Genomic DNA, 18,254 nt, shown 5'->3' with positions numbered 1-18,254 from the left:
ATTAAAAATCCTTTGCAAAAAGTTGTTCTGAGACAAACTGATCTGGCACAACCCACCAAGGTGGAACCCGAAAGGCTTCAGTGTAGGAAACCCCAACTTCTGGCGTCACACCTAAGTCCCCGGCACACAACAAGGCACAATTAACGGAATGGTTAACACCACGACCACCATCATCATCACCATCATCACCACCATCATCACCACCACCACCACCACCACCGGGCCACATCGTGGGCTAGGGGAGATATGGAAACGGCCCCAAGCCCAGCGATGGGACATGCGAGTGAGGGCGGAGGAGCTGGACAGGGCCTCAGACCAGAGGCACTTTTCGGGCCCGAAATTCCCGGCACCACCCCGCCACACCGACCCGCTCCTCACCACAGAATCCGATTTCCCGGCGCGCGCGCGCGCGCGACTTCCGGCAGCGGGGCGACTCACTTCCGCCAACCATAGAGAGAAGCTGAAGGAAGGAGCGGCGCGCCGGAAGTGCGGCTCGGAGTCCGGAAGTGCGGCCCGAAAGTGAAGCGCGGCGGGCCGGGAGAGCGGCTGGCCGAGTCGGAAGCGCCGTGCGTCCCAGCTGAGCCGCGCTTCCACTTCGTGATCCGCTGCTCTAAAACCGGGAAACTGAGGCTGTGCGGACTCGCGTGCCTCGTGCCCGCCCCGTCGCGTGAAGCGTGCCAGCAGCGAGCGGGCGTGGCCTCCGCCGTCCGGACCGAGGTTGGAGCGGCTCGGTTGCCCGCAGCTCAGGCCGCAGCGCGGAACCTGGGCACGGCGGGCTTGCCTGCGCTTCCGTCCGCGCCCCGCCACCCGGGAGGGCGCAGATCGGGAAGGGCATAACTTCCCCATTGCACACCCGCTTCTCCACGCCAAGGACAGAAGCCACAACTGTAGTGTAGTTGGAAACTCCCAGGCGTTTCCTACCCCTCGCGCCAGCATTTCCGGCAGGAAACTCATCGGGAGCTAGAAACACCCGCGTTCTGACTCTGCACGTGTGCAGACGGTGCCTTTCTCTTGCCCTGCGATGAGGGTGAAGGAACCCTCCAGGGAATAGCTCAGGACTTCACTACCTTACCCCGGGAGCAGTGCTCTGCGCCCTGCCTTGGCCATCTGCTGAGGTTCCCTGAAGAAGGAGACGTCAATATTTATAGAAATCTTTTAATTGGTTCCGTCAGCAACTCCACACGTTTGTCCAGACAGGAGGCACAATCAAGCTTGAGTAGAGGCATGAGGATCACTGAGCAGACATGACTCCCTCCCCCAGCCATCGGCTCCACTCCTTAGACCTGCTGGGCTCTATTAAGTCTCTTTAACAAAATGTCCCAAGTATGGGAGAGGGAATGAAAGGTGAGGAAGATACAGGTCCTGGTCCCTATCTTTGCCTGTCAGAAGGAGGGCAAGAGGTTACAACTAGCAGGAAGAAGCAGACAAGCTTCTCTCCATCTAATATTAGGATGAAACCCTCTCCTCCCCCACCACAGGGCTTATATCAACTCTTTCTTAACAATCCTGTATTCCAAATTCTGTAATTCAAACCCACGTTCTGAACGCTAAGTTCTCACATGGATATGTGTTCCGTGTGTGTCTCCTGGATCTCCTGCTCTTGCTGAGTGGAGGGTTTATGGCAGTTCCAGGCTTTTGCCTCTCAGAAAGGATTTGGCTGGAACTTGCTTGTCCAAGTGGACAGTCCAGTGGTGACCAGCGAATTCCAAGGATCAGGCCTAGTCTAACCTCTAGCCTCCCACTACTCCACCTCCAACTATGGGTCATGCTATCTTTTGTGCAACTAAATCATATCCATCATGATAATTAAGGTCTGGTGGCCTTGAGAAAAAGAATCTTGGGGGGGAGGAGGAAATGGGAGAAAACCTAAAAGGTTGTTAATGCTTCATTCAAGGAAATAAAAAACTACTTCCAGCAGGGGGAAGGAGATTGATGGGCGTGGAAGAAGGTGTTTTCTGGAAAATGCTGTCATGCTCAGAACAATTGTCAGCTTTGAGTTAAGCACTACTCTTTAGAGTCCTTCCAAAGCAGAGAGAAAAAATCAGGACCAAGAGTGTTGCTGTCCCAGGCTGCCCTGAGGGAGAAGGGGAAGGAGGCAGATGCAGGATCACTGGAGAGGAGAAATCTTCAAAGGGATCATGATCCGAGACTCCATGTGTCGCACCAAGGGGACTGTGGAGAGAGAAGAGGTCACAAAGAGGACTGAGGCCACAGCCACACACACACCCATGTGAAAGGAAAGGAGGTCCTGTTGCCCTTCTAGAAGCGCCAATGGAGAATACATTATAAGAGGACTTTGGTTGAGATGAGATAAAGATTTTTTTACATTTGTTTTCCTATGTATGTGAACCAAATAGCTTGGGAGGGGATGTAACTGAGGGGTAGAGCACTTGAATAGCTTGAATGACGGTCTGGGTTCCATCCAAAGTACCACAGAAACAAACTGGTTAAGTAAAAGTTAATTTTGGGGCTGGGAAGGTGGCTCAGTGGTAGAGTGCTTGCCTTGCATGCTCGAGGCCCTGGGTTCGATTCCTCAGCACCACATAAGCAAAAAGAAAAAAGCTGGAAGTGGCGCTGTGGCTCAAGTGGCAGAGTGCTAGCCTTGAGCTGAAGAGCTAAGGGACAGCTCCCAGACCCAGAGTTCAGGCCCCACGACCAGACAAAAAAAAAAAAAGTAAAAGTTAATTTTGTAGCTGGGCACTAGTGCCTCATGCCCATAATGCTAGCTGTTCAGGAGGCTGAGATCTGAGGATCACAGTTTGAAACCAGCCTGTGCAGGAAAGTCCCTGAGAAACTTATCTCCAAGTAACCACCAAAAAAGCCAGAAGTAGAGCTATGGCTCAAATGGTAGAGTGCTAGCTAGCCTTAAGCAATATAGGACTGGCACACACACAAATAATGATTTCACAGATACTGTTAAGGACAAAGACAGGTTAAGGATAAAGTAGGATAGTTGGAAAAAAAATATCAAGAAGGTATTTATAAGGCTGGGAGTGGAATTCAGTAGCAGAGTACATGTTTATTAGCTTATGCAAGGTACAGGGTTCAAAGCACCAAAATGGGGGAAAACAAGATAACCTTGGTGGTTATTTACTGGCAGAAAAGCTGTGAGGGGCTGGCTGGGTGCTAGGGGCTCACACCTGATCACAATTCAAAGCCAGCCCAGGCAGGAAAATCCATGAGACTCTTACTAACCACCAGATAATCACATGTGGCACTGTGGCTCTAAGTGGTAGAGTGCTCACTTTGAGTGAAAAAGCTCAGGGACAGTGCCCAGGCCCTAAGTTCAAACCCCAGGACTAGCCAAAAGAAACATTTGTTTGGTCCAACTAACTCCTTTTTTTCAGATCTGCAGAGGAATCTGCAACCCAGCTAGGAGCTGAAGGTCACCCTGAAGGTGAAATTTCTGCTTCCTGCTTGGAACTTTTTGGACTGTGATTTAAGAGAAATCACCTTCTAGTTAAAAGTACAGTTTCTAACTGAGTGTGGTAGTGCACACCTGTAACTGACAGGCTGAGGCAGGAAGATTGAGGGATTGAGGCCAGCCTGGGCTACCTGTCGCCAACACATCTCCTCACACCAGCTGGAAGTGAGGAAGCATCACTGTAGACTCCTTGTCAAGGACCAAGACAGGCTCTTATTTACCTATTTGCCAACAACCAGTCAGTCACCACAGAGTCCTGCCCCCATGATGGGGGTCTGTCCCACTGACTGACTCCAGGTGATTCTCTTGGCTTCTAGCAAACTGGTAACACACTGAGCAAAAATTTGCTCATTGGGCTGGGAATGTGGCTTAGTGGTAGAGCGCTTGCCTAACATGCATGAAGCCCTGGGTTCAATTCCTCAGTACCACATAAATAGAAAAAAAAGCCGTAAGTGGTGCTGTGGCTCAAGTGGTAGAGCACTTGCCTTGAGCACAGAGAGGGTCAAGGACAGTGCCTAGGCCCTGAGTTCAAGCCCCAGGACCAGCAAAAAAAAAAAAAAAGGGAAAAAAAAACTTGCTCATAAATTAGGGCCCAGCAGGGTAGTTCATCCCTGTAATCCCAACCACTCTGGAGACAGATATGGGAGTATCATTGTGTGAGGCCAGCCTGAGGGACAAAAGCAATACTCCTCAAACAAGAGGCTATCTGTAGAAAGATCATGGGCTGAGGCTGCTCAGGATGACTCTGGCCATAAAAATAACAAATGCAGCCAGACATTGGTGGCTCATGTCTGTAATCCTAGCTACTCAAGGAGGCTGAAACCTGAGGATGGAGATTCAAAGCCAGCCCAGGTAAGAAAGTCATGAGACTCATCTCCAATGAACCACCAGAAAACCAGAAGTGGAGCTGTGGCTCAAAGTGGCAGAGCATTAGCCTTGAGCAAAAGAGCTCAGGGACAGCGCCTAGGCCCTGAGTTCAAACCCCACAACTGACAAAAAATAAACAACGAATGCAAAAAGGGATGGGGGTGTAGCTCAAGTGGTAGAACTGCAAAACAGCTCCTCATCACTAGAGGTGATCAAATGAGGCTGTCTGTGCAGGGAGACTCATGCCCACATGGGGCTCCCCTCAAATGTCCTCTGAAGGCCCCACTGACCCACCCTGAGGAAGCACTTACCTGTATAGTAAACATTTTCATCCCAGCCCCGCTTCCTCCAGGCAGCGTTTCGAGTCTCTTCTCGAGACTGCAGGTCCTTATAGGCTGTGGAAAAGGCACAAGCTCATTCATCACACACAGATGATCTCCCAGAGCACAGGGCCCTTCCTACCACCCCAAGTCTGGCCTGCTACCTCTTCCTCCCCAGCTGCCTCCCTCAGACTGTCAGCAGACATTGCCTTTGTCAGTCTCACCCAGGTACTTGTCCAAAAAAAACAAAATATTTATGAAAAAAGGACAAGAAGACATGAAAGAGAAAACTCAGGTGACAAGACAAAAAAGGTTACTCCCAGGGAGTAAATGTAACGTCAGAGCTAAAGGATGAAAAGGAGCCAGCTGTGAACTGCTGGAGAAAAGTGCTTCAAGAAAGAGGTACAGCATGTGCAAAGGCCCTGAGGTAGAAAAAGGCCTTTGGGATTTTATTTTTTATTTTTATTTTTTTTGCTTTTGGGATTTTAGGAAGTGTACATGTGTTGATGACTCTTTTTTGGTTGGTGGTGGTGGTGGTTGTGGAGCTTGAACTCTGGGCCTGGTGCCATCCCTCAGCTCTTCGGCTCAAGGCAAGCACTCTACCACTTGAGCCACAGCACCATTTTGCTTTTCTGGTGGTTAACTGGAGATGAGTCTCACGGATGTTCCTGAACCATGATCCTCAGATCTCAGCCTCCTGAGTAACTAGGATTACATACAGGTGTGAGCCATTGGCACCGGCTTGACAACTTTTTAAGGAAGTTTTTTTTATTGTGAAAGTACTGTACAGAGGGGTTACAATTACATGAGCAAGGTAATGAGTACATTTCTTATCAAGCGTTGTAGCCTCCTCCTTTGTTTTTCCCTTACCATTCCTTTCCCCCATCTCCACAACTACACCCCCCCCCACACCTAAATTGTAAAGTTCGTTTTTCGACATAGCATCTTGTACATCTCATTGTTGCCCGGCTTGACAACTCTTAAACTTCTACTTTCAGCCCCAAACTGTCCTCAAGATTCTCCAATATGCTGTGTCTGCATGCCATCTGTATTTGGATGTGCCAGGATCTTAAATTACCTTCCTTAGGCCTTCACCCTGCTCCTCCCCAAGATCTTCCAGTCTTGGCAAAATGACAGCTATTTTAGGACAGGGCCTGGGAACTCTGCTGGCATCCTCCTTCCTCACCCCCCAGCGATAACTCAATCTCGGATAGCATTTGTTCACAGTCTCTAGGCTCAGCACCCGTATTACTACCTGAGACCAGGCCCCATCCTCACCTGCTTGAACTCATGTTAAGTTCTTCTCTACTGTCCCTAGGCACTTAACAACCAGAATTGTTTACTACTCCTACAGCTCCCAGTTTATTTCCGGTGAATCCCGGCTCATCCACAGCCGGTGAGGCATATAACGATCTGGCTATCTGTCCTCCTTTCCTATTCCATCTCCATACACTCTTCCTCACTCACTCCTATAGACCAACCTCCCTTCCAGAGGCCCCCTACCACAGGACCTTTGCACATGCTGTTGCCTCCACTCGCCATGTTTCCCTCCAGCAAATCACAGCTGGCTCTGCATTTACATTTAGCTTTCAGGAAGGATTTCTTTCCCTATTCAAGTTTTCCTCTATCATTTCTTTCTGCCTTCTTTCTACAGTCTCGGCAGTCATCTGAAATGAGTCATTTTTGGCAAGTTCTTGGCTGACATAGTGTCCCTCTGCTAGAATGTGAGTTCCATAAAGGCACACGGAATGGGAGGGAGGGGACCAGCAGAAGCCTCCCAGGAGCCCATAACCTACCCCAGAGGTGATGCACAACGTACAGCTCCCCTATCTGTGAGAAGAAGCCGCCCACAGCCTCCTGGTTCTCCTGCCGGTATTTGATGGCCCGGGCCCTGGAAATGGCACAGAGTGTGGGATAGAGGCCAGGGCGAGGTGGATGCAGGTTGAATCCTTGCCTGTCTGGGGCCTGGGGCTGGCAGGATGGACGGCTTGGGGCATGGGACTTTGTAGGTGCCACCACTGGCCTCATCCCCTCTAGGTCTGCATCTCTAGGCTGCTTCTCCTTTGGGGTCTCTGCCATGTGCCCTTGGCAAGGTGGCTACCCAGGGGCCCATGGTTCCCCCACACCCTCAGCCCCGGGGCTGCTCCTCACCAGTTGTTCCCCCACTCGATCATGGTTCCTGGCTGAAAAAGAACCGGAAGGAAGAGCGATGAGCCCCTTTGACTCCCAGCATCTCAGCTGTCCCCAACGCCCCAGGGCCTCTCGGCTGGGATCCAGGTGTGCACATGCGTGTCAGTACACCTGTTCTGTGCTCCAAGGGACAGAGGAAGAGCCCAGTCCAGAGGCTGGGGTCCAGGGCCAGCCCGCCTGGGGCCAGCTGCCAAGCAGCATGGCTGCCGGGAGGGGGGGGGGTTAGAGAGGGTCACACCTTGAGCTTGTAGGTCCTCAGCTCATAGATGTTCCCGCCGGCTCTGGGCTGAGGCTCGTTCCAGAAGCTGAACTCCAGAAGCAGCTGGTTCCTCCTGGACAGCAGCATCCGGCTCCGCTCCTTCCGGAATTCCAGGTATTCCTGGGGACCAGGCAATGTGGGCATGTTGATCAGGAAGTGATCCCCACCAGCAGTGGGTCCCGTGGGGAGGTAGAGCCTTTGGGGGCAGAAGGGATGTGACGTACACATACCTTGTTGTTTTTGAGCTTGTTCATGCAGTCCATGAGGGCTGGGTAGCCGCCTGAGAATCGCCACAGGTGCACTGTTGGGGGAGGGCACAGGTCAGGGGGCTGCCAGGACACTGAGTGGTTCCAACATGGGTTAAGTGTGACAAGGGCAATCAGGCGCCGGTGGCTCACGCCTGTCATCCTAGCTACTCAGGAGGCTGAGACCTGAGGACCGTGGCTTGAAACCAACCTGGACAAGAAAGTCAAGGAGACTCTTATCTCCAATCAATCAGCAAAAAAGGACCTTATGCTATAATAAAACTGTTCTGTAGCTGTCCAAGGTAGCAGTTGCAGGTCACGTAGGCACTCGACGTGGCTATAGTGAGTGACTGAGGAAATAGATTTTTAGCATTTAATTTTAACTAAATCTAAGATAGCTATTTGTAGATAGGGTCTGAGGGTACCCTACAAAGCTGTGCTAATGTGCTACATACTGGGGGTTCACCGTGGCCTCCAGGACTCAGAACATACAGGAAGAGACAGCTACAGGCATAAGAAGAGAACATGAAGAGGCGTGAACTGGGGCCTGGAGAGCCAGGGGAGGCTCCTAGCCCAACTTGAGTGGAGAAAATTCAGGGAGGGGTTCCAGCAGGAAGTGATGTCCGTGTTAAATAAAACTAGATGAAAGACAGGTGAACCAATAAAGCAAGCCAAGGGAGAATCCTCCCAGTGGAGGAAAGACCAGTGAGTGGCAGCCTGGAACTTGAACAGGAAATGTTCCTTCTGGGGAATGGAACTGGGGAGGCCTAAGCGGGATGGGACTAGCCATGGCTGAGTATGGAAGGCTTCCTGGGCTGCCCGAGAGCACAGCCCACTGCAGGAGCTGCTGTGGAGGGAGTGGAGTGGGTGCCAAGAGCTCCCAGGGAGGCAGGCATCTCACCTGCCTGGTCCTGCTCCCCATACCACGTGTTCCAGTTGCCCACGAGCGAGCAGGGGTAGTCCTCATCCAGGTGCAGCTGGGGCAGCACGGCCTCTCTGTGGGAGGAGCATGGTGAAGGGCTGGGCCCTCCAGGCCCCAGGATGAACGTAATACCAGACAAGATGTCCTTAAACCTTCCAATTCTGAGCTCATCCCCTTCCCTTGATTCCCGCAAGGAGGAGAAAGAGGTGGGGGGAATGTTCTGAGGATGGGTGGGTACGGGCAGGATGGGAGGCTGAGGGAGGAGGATGCTCACGTGAGGCTGTTGTAGGCATCCAGACACTCAGGCTTCACATTGTGAACTGCAACAGAGGACAGTCAGGGGGGGTGGGTGAAGCAGAGCAGGCACGGGCATGCGCGGTGGGTGGGGTCAGGGTGGCAGGCACGGGACATGGTCTCCACGCTGCCCTGAGAGGACTGGGCTGGCAGCCACTCACACTGGATCTTGTAGAGGTTGCTGGTCTCCTTCTTGGACAGCAGGGTAGAGTGGGCGTCCTTCCGGGGGTCCACCTTGTGGACGAAGAGGGAGCGGAACCAGCTGCTTTCATTGTCCTTGGAGTAGAAACTGGAGGACACAGAAGAGGTCGGGGGACTTATGGGGGGGGGTAGGCCACAGGAACACACACAGTTCCGTCTGCCCAGCTATCCTGCATCCCAGGCTGGTGACCCACATTCTGGCAATAGAGCCAAAGGAGTCCCTTCTACAGAGATCCCAGCTGCCCAGTCTGTGGCTTGAAACTCTGCAGGGACTAGGAAGCCAGAAGAGGGAGCTTCACCTCTCACCACTTCATTCCAGCCTCGGTGCCTCCACATTATCTGCTTCCCACGATGGTAGCCTCCTGTCAAATGGATCAACCCCCAAACCTGCCTGACCAACCCAACCAATCTCACCAGTCTCTGCTCCTGATACTCCCTGCCTTCCCAGGGTACCCCATTCCCCAGGTGTGCGCTAACCTCAACGCTCCAAGCTCTGTGTGTGTGTGTGTGTGTGTGTGTGTGTGTGTGTGTGTGTGTGTGTGTGTGTGTGTGTGTGTGTGTGTGTGTGTGTGTGTGTGTGTGTGTGTGTGTGTGTGTGTGTGTGTACACGCAAACATGGTTTTGGGGTCTGAACTCAGGGCCTCACCCTTGCTAGGCAGGTGTTTTATCAGTTGAACCATGCTTCTAGCCATTTTTGCCAGTCCTGGGGCTTGAACTCAGGGCCTGGGTGCTGTCTCTGAGATTATTTTGCTCAAGAATAGCACTCTACCACTGAGCTACAGCACCACTTCTGGATTTTCTTTTCTTTTTGGTCAGTTCTGGGCTTGAACTCAGGTCTTGAGTACTGTCCCTAAATGTTGTGTTCAAGACTAGCATTTTACCCCTTGGCATCACAGCACTACTTATCTTTGGGATTGAAGAGTCTCATAGACTTTCCTGCCCAGCTGCCTTCAAACAGCGATCCTCAGATCTCTGAGGATCTAGGATTACAGGCATGGGCCACCAGCTCCCAGCTGCCTCGAACCATTTTTGCTCTAGTTATTTTCTTTTTCTGATAGTCTTACGGTTTTGCCCAGTCCAGCCTCAGATGGGGGTCCTCCTAGTTTCTGCCTCCATGCCCTGAGGAGTTGAGATACCAGCCACTGTAACTGACTTCTGTGCACCTTTTAAGGTTTCCTTGTTTGCTTTATTTCACAGTACTAGGGATGGAACTCAGGGCCATGTGCTTGCTAACAAGGTGCTATACCACTTGAGGCGGACCTGCTGCCTCACAACAGGCTCTTTTGTATTGTGCTTTAAGAAAGCTACACTCAGCCCTCCCCAGAGCCCATCCTGCACCTGGCCTGCGCCCCACCTCCCACACCCCACCAACAGCCAAAGACAAGCCTTGTCCGGAGGAGGTTCCAGCCCTTGGGAAGAATGACTGGACACAGTCAACAGAGCCCCAACTCTGCCTCAGGCCTCTGGGGCAGAGAGGAGGGGAACTGGGGCCGAGAGGGGTAAAAGGTATCACAAAGCATGATGCATGCATTCATTTATTCACTCATTTGTCCTGTCCACCTGGACAGGGTGCTGTGAGAACAAAGGTTTCCTCTACAGACAGTGGTGCCATGAACGGGGAAAGCTGGCATTGAGTCCTGGCCCCTCCACCCCACATCCAAGGCCCCAGTACACAGCTTCTTTTAGGCTATCTTTTTACCCTACAGCCTTCAATGAAGCTTTTGGAGAGGTCTGAAAAGTAAGTCTGCTGAGAGAGAATTCCTGGCAGTGTGCGCAAGCCTTCTCTTCTTGCAAGTCTTTTATAAGGATAGAACAAATGTCTGACAATTAAAGATATTACTTTCTTTAAAACTGAGACTGTCTGATGGTGGTCGCTCACACCTGTAATCCTAGCTACTTGGGAGACAGACCTGAGGATGGAGGTTTGAAGCCAGCCTAGGTAGGAAAGTCTGTGAGACCCTTATCTCTAATTAACCACCAAAAGCTGGAAGTAAAGCTGTGGCTCAGAGACAGAGTGCTAGCCTTGAGCACTAAAATTCAGGGTCAGTGCCCAGGCCCTGAGTTCAAGCCCCAGGACTGGCATACACACAAAGAAAGAGAGAAAGAGAAAGAGAGGGGGAGGGAGGGAAGGAGGGAGGGAGGGAGGGAGGGAGGGAGGGAGGGAATGAATTATCTGATGGGGGTGGTGGTATGTGAGCCTCAATGATATAGAATGTGCTGGTTCAATCCCCATTACCAAAATGACAAAGCAATCATCTTATAATGGTGATAGATTTGTTTGGTCACAGAGGAAGATGAAAAGTGATTTGTTCTGAAATGTTAATAGAAGTCTGCCCTTATGGATGAGGGATATGCTCTAAGTCCCTGTGGATATTAGAAACTGAGGATAGTGTCCAACTGTAGATGTGTTCTATATGTACATACTTATCATAAAGTTTAATTTATGTTAGGAACTATCATAATAAACTAGAACTGTAATATGTAGAAAATATATGTGAATATGGTCTTGTTTATTTTCTAGGATTTTCCAGTTCATCTTCCATGTGGTCTGGTTCATTTTTTGGACGTTCCCAGTTTATATTCCCCACGCTCACCCCCAGCTAGGGCTGAATTTGAACTCTGGCAACTCGGGTCATAGAAAATGAAACTGAGAGGTTGGAAGGTGGCTAAGTGGTAGAGTGCTTGCCTTGCATGCATAAGGTCCTGTGTTCGATTCTTCAGCATCACATAAACAGAAAAAGTCGCAAGTGGCACTGTGGCTCAAGTGGTAGAGTGCTAGCCTTGAACTGAAGAGCTGAGGAACAGCTCCCAGGCCCAGAGTTCAAGCCCCATGACTGACAAAAAAAGAAAAAAGAAAATGAAACCAGGGTTAAAGGATGCTACTATTCTGTTTAGCTAAGACAGAGGGGAGGTAGGTGGTTACATTTTTCTTTTTTTCTTTTTGTCAGTCCAGGGGCTTGAACGCAGGGCCTCAGCACTATCCCTGAACTTCTTTTGCTCAAGGCTAGCACTCTACCACTTGAGCCACAGCGCTACTTCCAGCTTTTTTTGTTGTTTTTTGTTTATGTGGTACTGAGTGATCGAACCCAGAGCTTCATGCATGCTAGGCAAGCACTCTACCACTAAGCCACAATCCCAGCCCAATTTCTTCATTCTTTATATGCTGGTTTTTTTATTTTTTTTTTACTGATACCCAGGGTGGAAGTAGAGCTGCCTGCTTGCTCAGCTTGCTTGCTTCAGCTAGTCCTCTAGCATTTGAGCCACAACTCCAGTCTAGTCTTTTTTTTTGGCTGGTCCTAGGGCTTGAACTCTAGGCCTGGGCACTGTTCCTGAGCTCCTTTTACTCAAGACTAGTGCTCTACCACTTTAAGCCACAGCACCACTTCCGGTTTTCTGGTGGTTAACTGGAGGTAAGAGTCTCAGAACTTTTCTACCCAGGCTTGCTTGGAACTGTGATCCTCAGATCTCAGCCTCCTGAGTAGCAAGGATTACAAGTGTGAGCCACCAGGTCCTGGCTTAAGCCAATATATTTTAGCTTTACCAAATTAAAAAACAAAACAAAACAAAACTTAGAATGAGCTGGGTAGTATAGTGGGTCTGAATCAGGAATCTATGCTGACTCAATTTCTCACAGGATCAATGCCACGATCTTTATAATGTTGTGACTCTTCCTGTTCCCACTTTCGGCAAGATAAAATAGTTTATGCTTGGAAAGTTGAAGGAACTTCCCAAGGTCATACAGCAAGTCAGGGAGCAGGGCTAGCCCCCACCTGGGGTGGGACTTTTGGTCTCACTATAGAGGGGCTGCCTCACCGCTAGAGAGGTGGCTCCACAATTTGTGGACCAAGACCTTTGCTCCCCAGGTAGGCTTCTAGTAATCTATTAACATAGGTAGTGACCAGAATAAATAGCCAGAGGCCAGCCCTGGGGAAGAGAGCCTGGGGGGCTAGGACACTGGAGAGGCAAAGAAGCTCCTTGCCTGTGAGCTTCAGCTTTCCCATCTATTAAGTGAATGAGGTGGAGCAGCCTAATCTGAAGGAGATTTTTTCTTTTTGTAATTTTATTGTCAAGGTGATGTACAGAGGGGTGATAGTTACATACATAATGAAGACATTTCTTGTCCAACACTGTTACCCTCTCCCTCCTTTTTCTCCTATTTTCCCTCCCCCCAACTCCCCCACCCCAAGAAGGAAATTTCTGCAGGTAAAATCCCCCAGAGACTAAGCAAGATGCTGGAGTAGATCTGAACTCCAAGCCACCATCCTCAAGCACACATTTGCACAAGTTCAAAAAAAAATTTTTTTTGGGGGGGGGTCTGTACCTTAGTGGTAGATCATTTGTCTAGCATGCAACAGACCCTGGATGCCATCCCTAATACTGCCCCCCCAAAAAAAAATAAAAATGAAAGGCCAAGGTTGGGGACATGGATCAATTGATAGAGTGCCTACCTAGCAAGCACAAGACTCTGAGTTCAAACCCAGAATTGCCAAAAAAAATAAGTTAGCTGGGTGCTGGTGGCTCATGCCTATAATCCTAGCTACTTAGACGTCTGAGATCTGAAGACTGAGGTTCAAAGCCAACCTGGGCAGGAAAGTCCCTGAGACTCTTCTCTCCAATGAACTAGTCAGAAAAGGCCAGAAATGGCACTGTGGTTCATGTCGTAGAGCACCAGCCTTGAGCCAAACTCAGCACCCAGGCCCTGAGTTCAAGCTCCATGACTGGCACACGCACGCACATGCACATACACACACACAAGTTAAAGGACAAGTATGGTGATGTACTTCTGTAATTGCAGCTACTCAGGCAGTAGAGATCTGAGAAACATGGTTTGAAGCCAACCTGGGCAAGAGTGACAAGCAGGTACCACCACACTCAGCTATTGGTTGAAATGGGATCTTGCCAAATTTTTGCTAGGGCTGGATTTGAACTTTGATCCTCCTGCAATCCACCTCCTGGACAGCTGGGATTACAGGCATGAACCAGCGCAGACTGTTCATGTGTGTATGGGTGCCAGTACCAGCGTTTGAACTCAGGGGTTTGTGCTCTCACTCTGCTTTTTCACGCATGGCTGACACTCTGCCACTTGAACCATGACTCCAGTCCAAATTTTGTGCTGATTAATTGGAAATAAAGTGTTGGGCTTTTTTCTGACTAGCTTCAAAGTTTGATCCTTAGATCTGAGCTTCCTTAGAATTTGAGATTACAGGTGTGAGCCACCAGCAAATGACTAACCATAGAACTCTTTAATCCTCAACAATCCCAGGAGGACTGGGAGTCTAGTTCAGTGGCAAGTGTGAAACCCTGGTTTCAATCCCCAGAACCACACACACACACTAAAAAAAAAAAAGCACAAACAAGCCTATGAGATATGTATTATTTCCTTTTTTACACACTGATGAGGAATCTGACATACCCAAGGTCACCTCACCAAAAAAAAAAAAAAAAAAAAAAAAGCTGAGTTAGATTTACTAGTGCCAGGCAAACTCTGAGCTCATTTCATGATGCTTTCTCCTTCATTATTTGGTAGTCCAGGGCACATGGCTGGGCTGGCTGCCTTCCCCCAACATAGCCACAGCTCCCACTGCTCTAACAACTCATGCTAGGGTCTAACAGAGCTCTTCAGCTTGGCTCTGGGGCAATTCTGTAGGAAGAACCCTGCTTCCTCCCAAGTGGGAGGCCTGTTATGGGCACTGTGGGAGGGAGAGGTAATGGGGATATAGAAAAATAAGCAAATGACCTAGTAAGAGAGACAGGTTGGCACACAGGGTGATAGGCATGGAGGAGGAGGGAGGAGCCGTCCAGGGCCAGTCAGGAGAAGCCAAGCCCTGCCTGAGCACCAGAGCAGGGCCAAACAACAGGCAGGGCTGAGCACATGGCCTAGCAGTCTCCTCTCAGGAGGCTCCAAGTTGTGGTACAAAGTGCATGGTGCATCTGGAGACACTGCCCGGAATCAGTACAGCCAGGACACAGCAGGGGCAGTGACCTTGGGCAAATCCCATCCCCTCAGAGGTCTCTGTTAACCCACCTGTACCATTCAGGATGGGGAAGCTGAAAATGTACAGACCTTTGGGGGTCCTCCACTGTACCCTCTGGCCACCATCTCTCTCCGCCCTAGAACTTCTCCAGGTAGGAGCTGCCAGGCCCAGAGGTCGTCCCCTCACCACCCCTTCCCCCCCCCTCCAGTGTGTGCTAAATAATCACAGTGCTAGGGAAAGGCCCAAGGAAAGGGTTGCTGGCTAATCATATCCCTGCCACCTCCCACTCTCCAGGAACCAACACCTGGCTCTCCAACTCACCCCATCTTTCTCAACCCAGACCCAGATACCCAATAGGATAAAAGCCCTGCCTAGCACTGCATGGTGGTTCACGCCTGTAACCCCAACGCTTGAGAGGGTGAGGCAGAACTGCAAGTTCAAGACCAGCTAGGGCTACACTGCGAAACGGTATCTCAAAACAACAAAGGGCCCTACCCCTGCCTTTCGAACTCTCCCCCATTCTTTCCCAGGCCTGGCTCCTGACTCCGCCTCTACCCCTAAGATGGCAAGCCAAGGAGTCTCCGCTCCTCCCCGCCCCCCCTCCTCCCCACCCCCTGCCCTGGGCCCCGGACCCCTCCCCGCGCCCCGATCCCTGCGCCAGCGTGCGTGGTCACCCCAACCCGACTGACTCTCACCGCGCCGCAGCTGCAGCCGCGCCGTCCGCGGTGCGGGGCCCAGGGCTCCGCAGCAGCCGCCGCGCGCTCACGGAGATGCTGCACAACCGCGGAGCCATGTTGGAGCGGCGCAGGTTGGAGGGAGGCCCCGCCCCCGATCTCGGCGGAGGGGCGGGGCAGGGGCAGGCCACGCCCCCTGGCTCGCCCCGCCCTTCTCTACGTGCTCCCAGGTGGGCTTTGCGCCTCTGTGCCTCCCTCCGCCCCCCACCCCTCCACCCTACACACACCAAGATTGGCGGGAACCTGGGCCAGACCTCAAGCTCCTGCAGCGCTGTTACTTTGAGCCCCTCCGTCCCCCCCATTCTGAGCCTCACAGTTCACGTGGCTAAAAAATGAGGATGGCCAACAATTATTGCCTGGGATTCTGAGACTGAGCCCCAGCCTTGGGCGTGTGAACCCCTGAAACCGCATACAAATTCTGTGCGCCCCTGTGGGTTTTCAGCCCCTTATTTGGTGCTGGGGATCCAACCCAGAGCCTCTCATACTACTAAGCTGCACCCTGTCCCACCCCTGCTCCCCTGACTGTGTGTTTTTGTGGTACAGGGCCTCCACAGGCAGTAATTACCACGCTATAAAAAGAACAAACTTTCTGCTGGGCATTACTGGCTTATGGCTGTAATCCTAACTACTCAGGAGGCTGAGATCCGAGGACCCCAGTTCAAAGCCAGTCCAGGTAGGAACGTCCCTGAGACTCTTATTTCCAATTAACCCACCAGAAAGCAGGAAGTGGAGCTGTGGTCAAAGTGGTAGAGCTCTAGCCTTGAGCAGAAGAGCTCAGGGTCAGCACCCATGCCCTGAGTTCAAGTGCCAGAACCAACACACATACACAGAGAGAGAGAGAGAGAGAGAGAGAGAGAGAGAGAGAGAGAGAGAGAGAGAGAGAGAAGAAAAGAAAAGGAAAATAAAAAGCCAAGTGTCAAGCCTGTAATCCTAGCTACTTAGGAGGCTGAGATCTCAGGTTCTCAGTTAGAAGCCAGCCCAGGGAATGAAGTTCGTGAGCCTTTTTTTTTTTGGTCAGATGTGGGGCTTGAACTCAGTCTGAGCACTGTCCCTGAATTTTTTTGCTCAAGGCCAGCAGGCTACTCCTTGAGTCAGAGGTTCACTTCAGGTTTTCTGGTGGTTAATTAGAGATGAGTCTCATGGACTTTCCTGTCCAGGCTGGCTTTGGACCATAATCCTCAGGTCTCAGCTGCCTGAGTAGCTAGGATTATAGGCCTGAGCCACCAGCACCAGGCCTATGAGACTCTTTTTTTTGTTGTTGTTGTGGGGCCTGAACTCTGGGCCTGAGCACTGTCCCTCAGCTCTTCAGCTCAAGGCTAGCGCTCTACCACTTTAGCCACAGCGCTACTTCCGGCTTTTTCTGTTTATGTGGTGCTGAGGAATTGAATCTAGGGCCTCATGCATGCAAGGTAAGCACTCTATCACTGAGCCACCTTCCCAGTGAGACTCTTACATCCAATAAATTACTCAGAAAAGGCTGGAAGTAGTGCTGTGGCTCAAGTGGTAGTGCCTTGAGCAGAAAGAGGCACCAGGACAATGTCCAGGCCCTGAGTTCAAGCCCCAGGACTGGCAAAAACAAAAACAAACAAACAAAAAACCAGAAAACACCTTTCTTAAAGATTCCAGCTGGGTGGAAAAGGTTCCTGACTACTAGAATGGCTTTCTTTCCACCACCTCCTGCCTTTCCAATACTGACTCTGTTGTCCATGTTCAGGTTGCCTTCCTCCCATGCCCACTTCTTTTACCTGTCCTCCAAATTCATTCCATCTCTACGCCCAGTCCCAAGATCATTCACAGGTATATATGACAGACAGCCTGGAGAGCCTTCATGGTAGGGATCCAAGGACAGTGTCATAACCCCCAAATGACCTTGTATGCTTGGGGCTGTGGAGGGTAGACTCTTTCAGCAATTGCATCAGTGCATCAGTGCTAAGCTCTTCAAACACCAAAAGCTATGGGCAGGCACCAGTGGCTCACGCCTATAATCCTAGCTACTCAGGAGGCTGAGATCTGAGGATTGTGGTTCAGAGCCAGGTCAGGCAGGAAAAGCCATGAAACTCTTATCTCCAGTAAACCACTAGAAAACTGGAAGTGGTGCTGTGGCTCAAGTGGTAGAGCACCTGCTTTGAGCTGAAGAGCTGCAGTACTCAGGGCCAGAGTTCAAGACCCATAACAAAAAACAAACACACACACACACACCAAAAGCTGGCAAAGCAAGAAATTCCATACAGAGAATGAGGATGTGGCTTAGGTGGTAGAGCACTTGCTTAGTAGGTGTGGTGATGCTCAAGTTCCCCACAAAATAAAGGAGGGAGGGAGGGATCAAAACCTAGCATCCCTCTCTACCGCCCCCCCCCCAAATAAAAAGCTCATTGGCTCTCTTGGCTTTCTTTCATGTGCTTTCTCACTGTGTGATGCACGGTGCTACCTCAGAATTGTGTAGAATTTCCACAGGTAAGAAGTACCTCACTGGATGTAGCCCCTCCACCCTGGACCTCCCAGTCTTCAAAATGGTCTTTTCCAAAATAAATACCTTTTCTTTTCCAATTACCCTGTCCTCAGGTATCCTGAGATAGCAACTAAAAATAGACTCTGTTGCCATGTGAACCACAGGGTGGCATATAGCTGGAAGGGCAGCTTCAAAGTCTACACACCCTCACTCCAGTTCATCCCCGTTTATCTTGGATTTTTCTTTCTTTGAGCACTGAAAGTCCTTAGTGTCAGGAAAATGGAGGGATCAATTATCCCAATTATGGGAAATAAAAGGCTTGACCATCTTAATTGTGGCTTTGTTCTTCTCCTAGGACACATACCACTTCATTA

The 18,254-nt window shown here is 50.6% G+C and overlaps 2 protein-coding genes across 3 annotated transcripts in view; both read right to left on the bottom strand.

Annotated features, from left to right (window-relative positions):
- The window catches only part of Thoc5 (THO complex subunit 5), a 34,521-nt gene extending 34,083 nt beyond the window's left edge, over positions 1 to 438 (bottom strand). The window contains exon 1 of the mRNA XM_069994577.1: positions 379 to 438. The gene's annotated coding sequence lies outside the window, so the exon portion shown is untranslated. The remainder of the gene's footprint in view (positions 1 to 378) is intronic.
- Positions 439 to 1,139: 701 nt separating this feature from the next.
- Positions 1,140 to 15,512, bottom strand: Nipsnap1 (nipsnap homolog 1). Of its 2 annotated transcripts, none has more exons than XM_069994574.1 (10): positions 15,393 to 15,512; positions 8,683 to 8,810; positions 8,502 to 8,547; positions 8,207 to 8,301; positions 7,291 to 7,361; positions 7,040 to 7,180; positions 6,763 to 6,794; positions 6,408 to 6,502; positions 4,603 to 4,686; positions 1,140 to 2,172 (listed from the first exon to the last, which is right to left on the bottom strand). In XM_069994574.1, the coding sequence occupies exons 1-10, from the start codon at positions 15,488 to 15,490 to the stop codon at positions 2,108 to 2,110; spliced, it is 855 nt and encodes a 284-aa protein (XP_069850675.1). In that variant the 5' UTR covers positions 15,491 to 15,512; the 3' UTR covers positions 1,140 to 2,107. The 2 variants fall into 2 exon arrangements, with proteins under 2 accessions (XP_069850675.1, XP_069850676.1); XM_069994575.1 differs by lacking the exon at positions 15,393 to 15,512 and adding an exon at positions 11,409 to 11,509.
- Between the last annotated feature and the right edge of the window lie 2,742 nt (positions 15,513 to 18,254).

This window comes from Dipodomys merriami, unplaced genomic scaffold (genome assembly GCF_024711535.1).
Source record: "Dipodomys merriami isolate MVZ:Mamm:240054 unplaced genomic scaffold, mDipMer1.0.p SCAF_45, whole genome shotgun sequence".
Lineage (NCBI taxonomy): Eukaryota > Metazoa > Chordata > Mammalia > Rodentia > Heteromyidae > Dipodomys > Dipodomys merriami.
The sequence above is the reverse complement of the archived record's forward strand: the minus strand, read 5'-3'. Positions and strand labels throughout refer to the sequence as shown.

Coding starts and splice junctions, on each gene's coding strand:
- Nipsnap1 (XM_069994574.1), bottom strand. CDS start 15,490: ATGGCTCCGCGGTTGTGCAGCATCTCCGTGAGCGCGCGGCGGCTGCTG. Junction 8,548..8,682: donor CAACCTCTACAAGATCCAGT/GTGAGTGGCTGC, acceptor CCTCTGTTGCAG/TTCACAATGTGAAGCCTGAG. Junction 7,181..7,290: donor ACAAGCTCAAAAACAACAAG/GTATGTGTACGT, acceptor CCTGGTCCCCAG/GAATACCTGGAATTCCGGAA.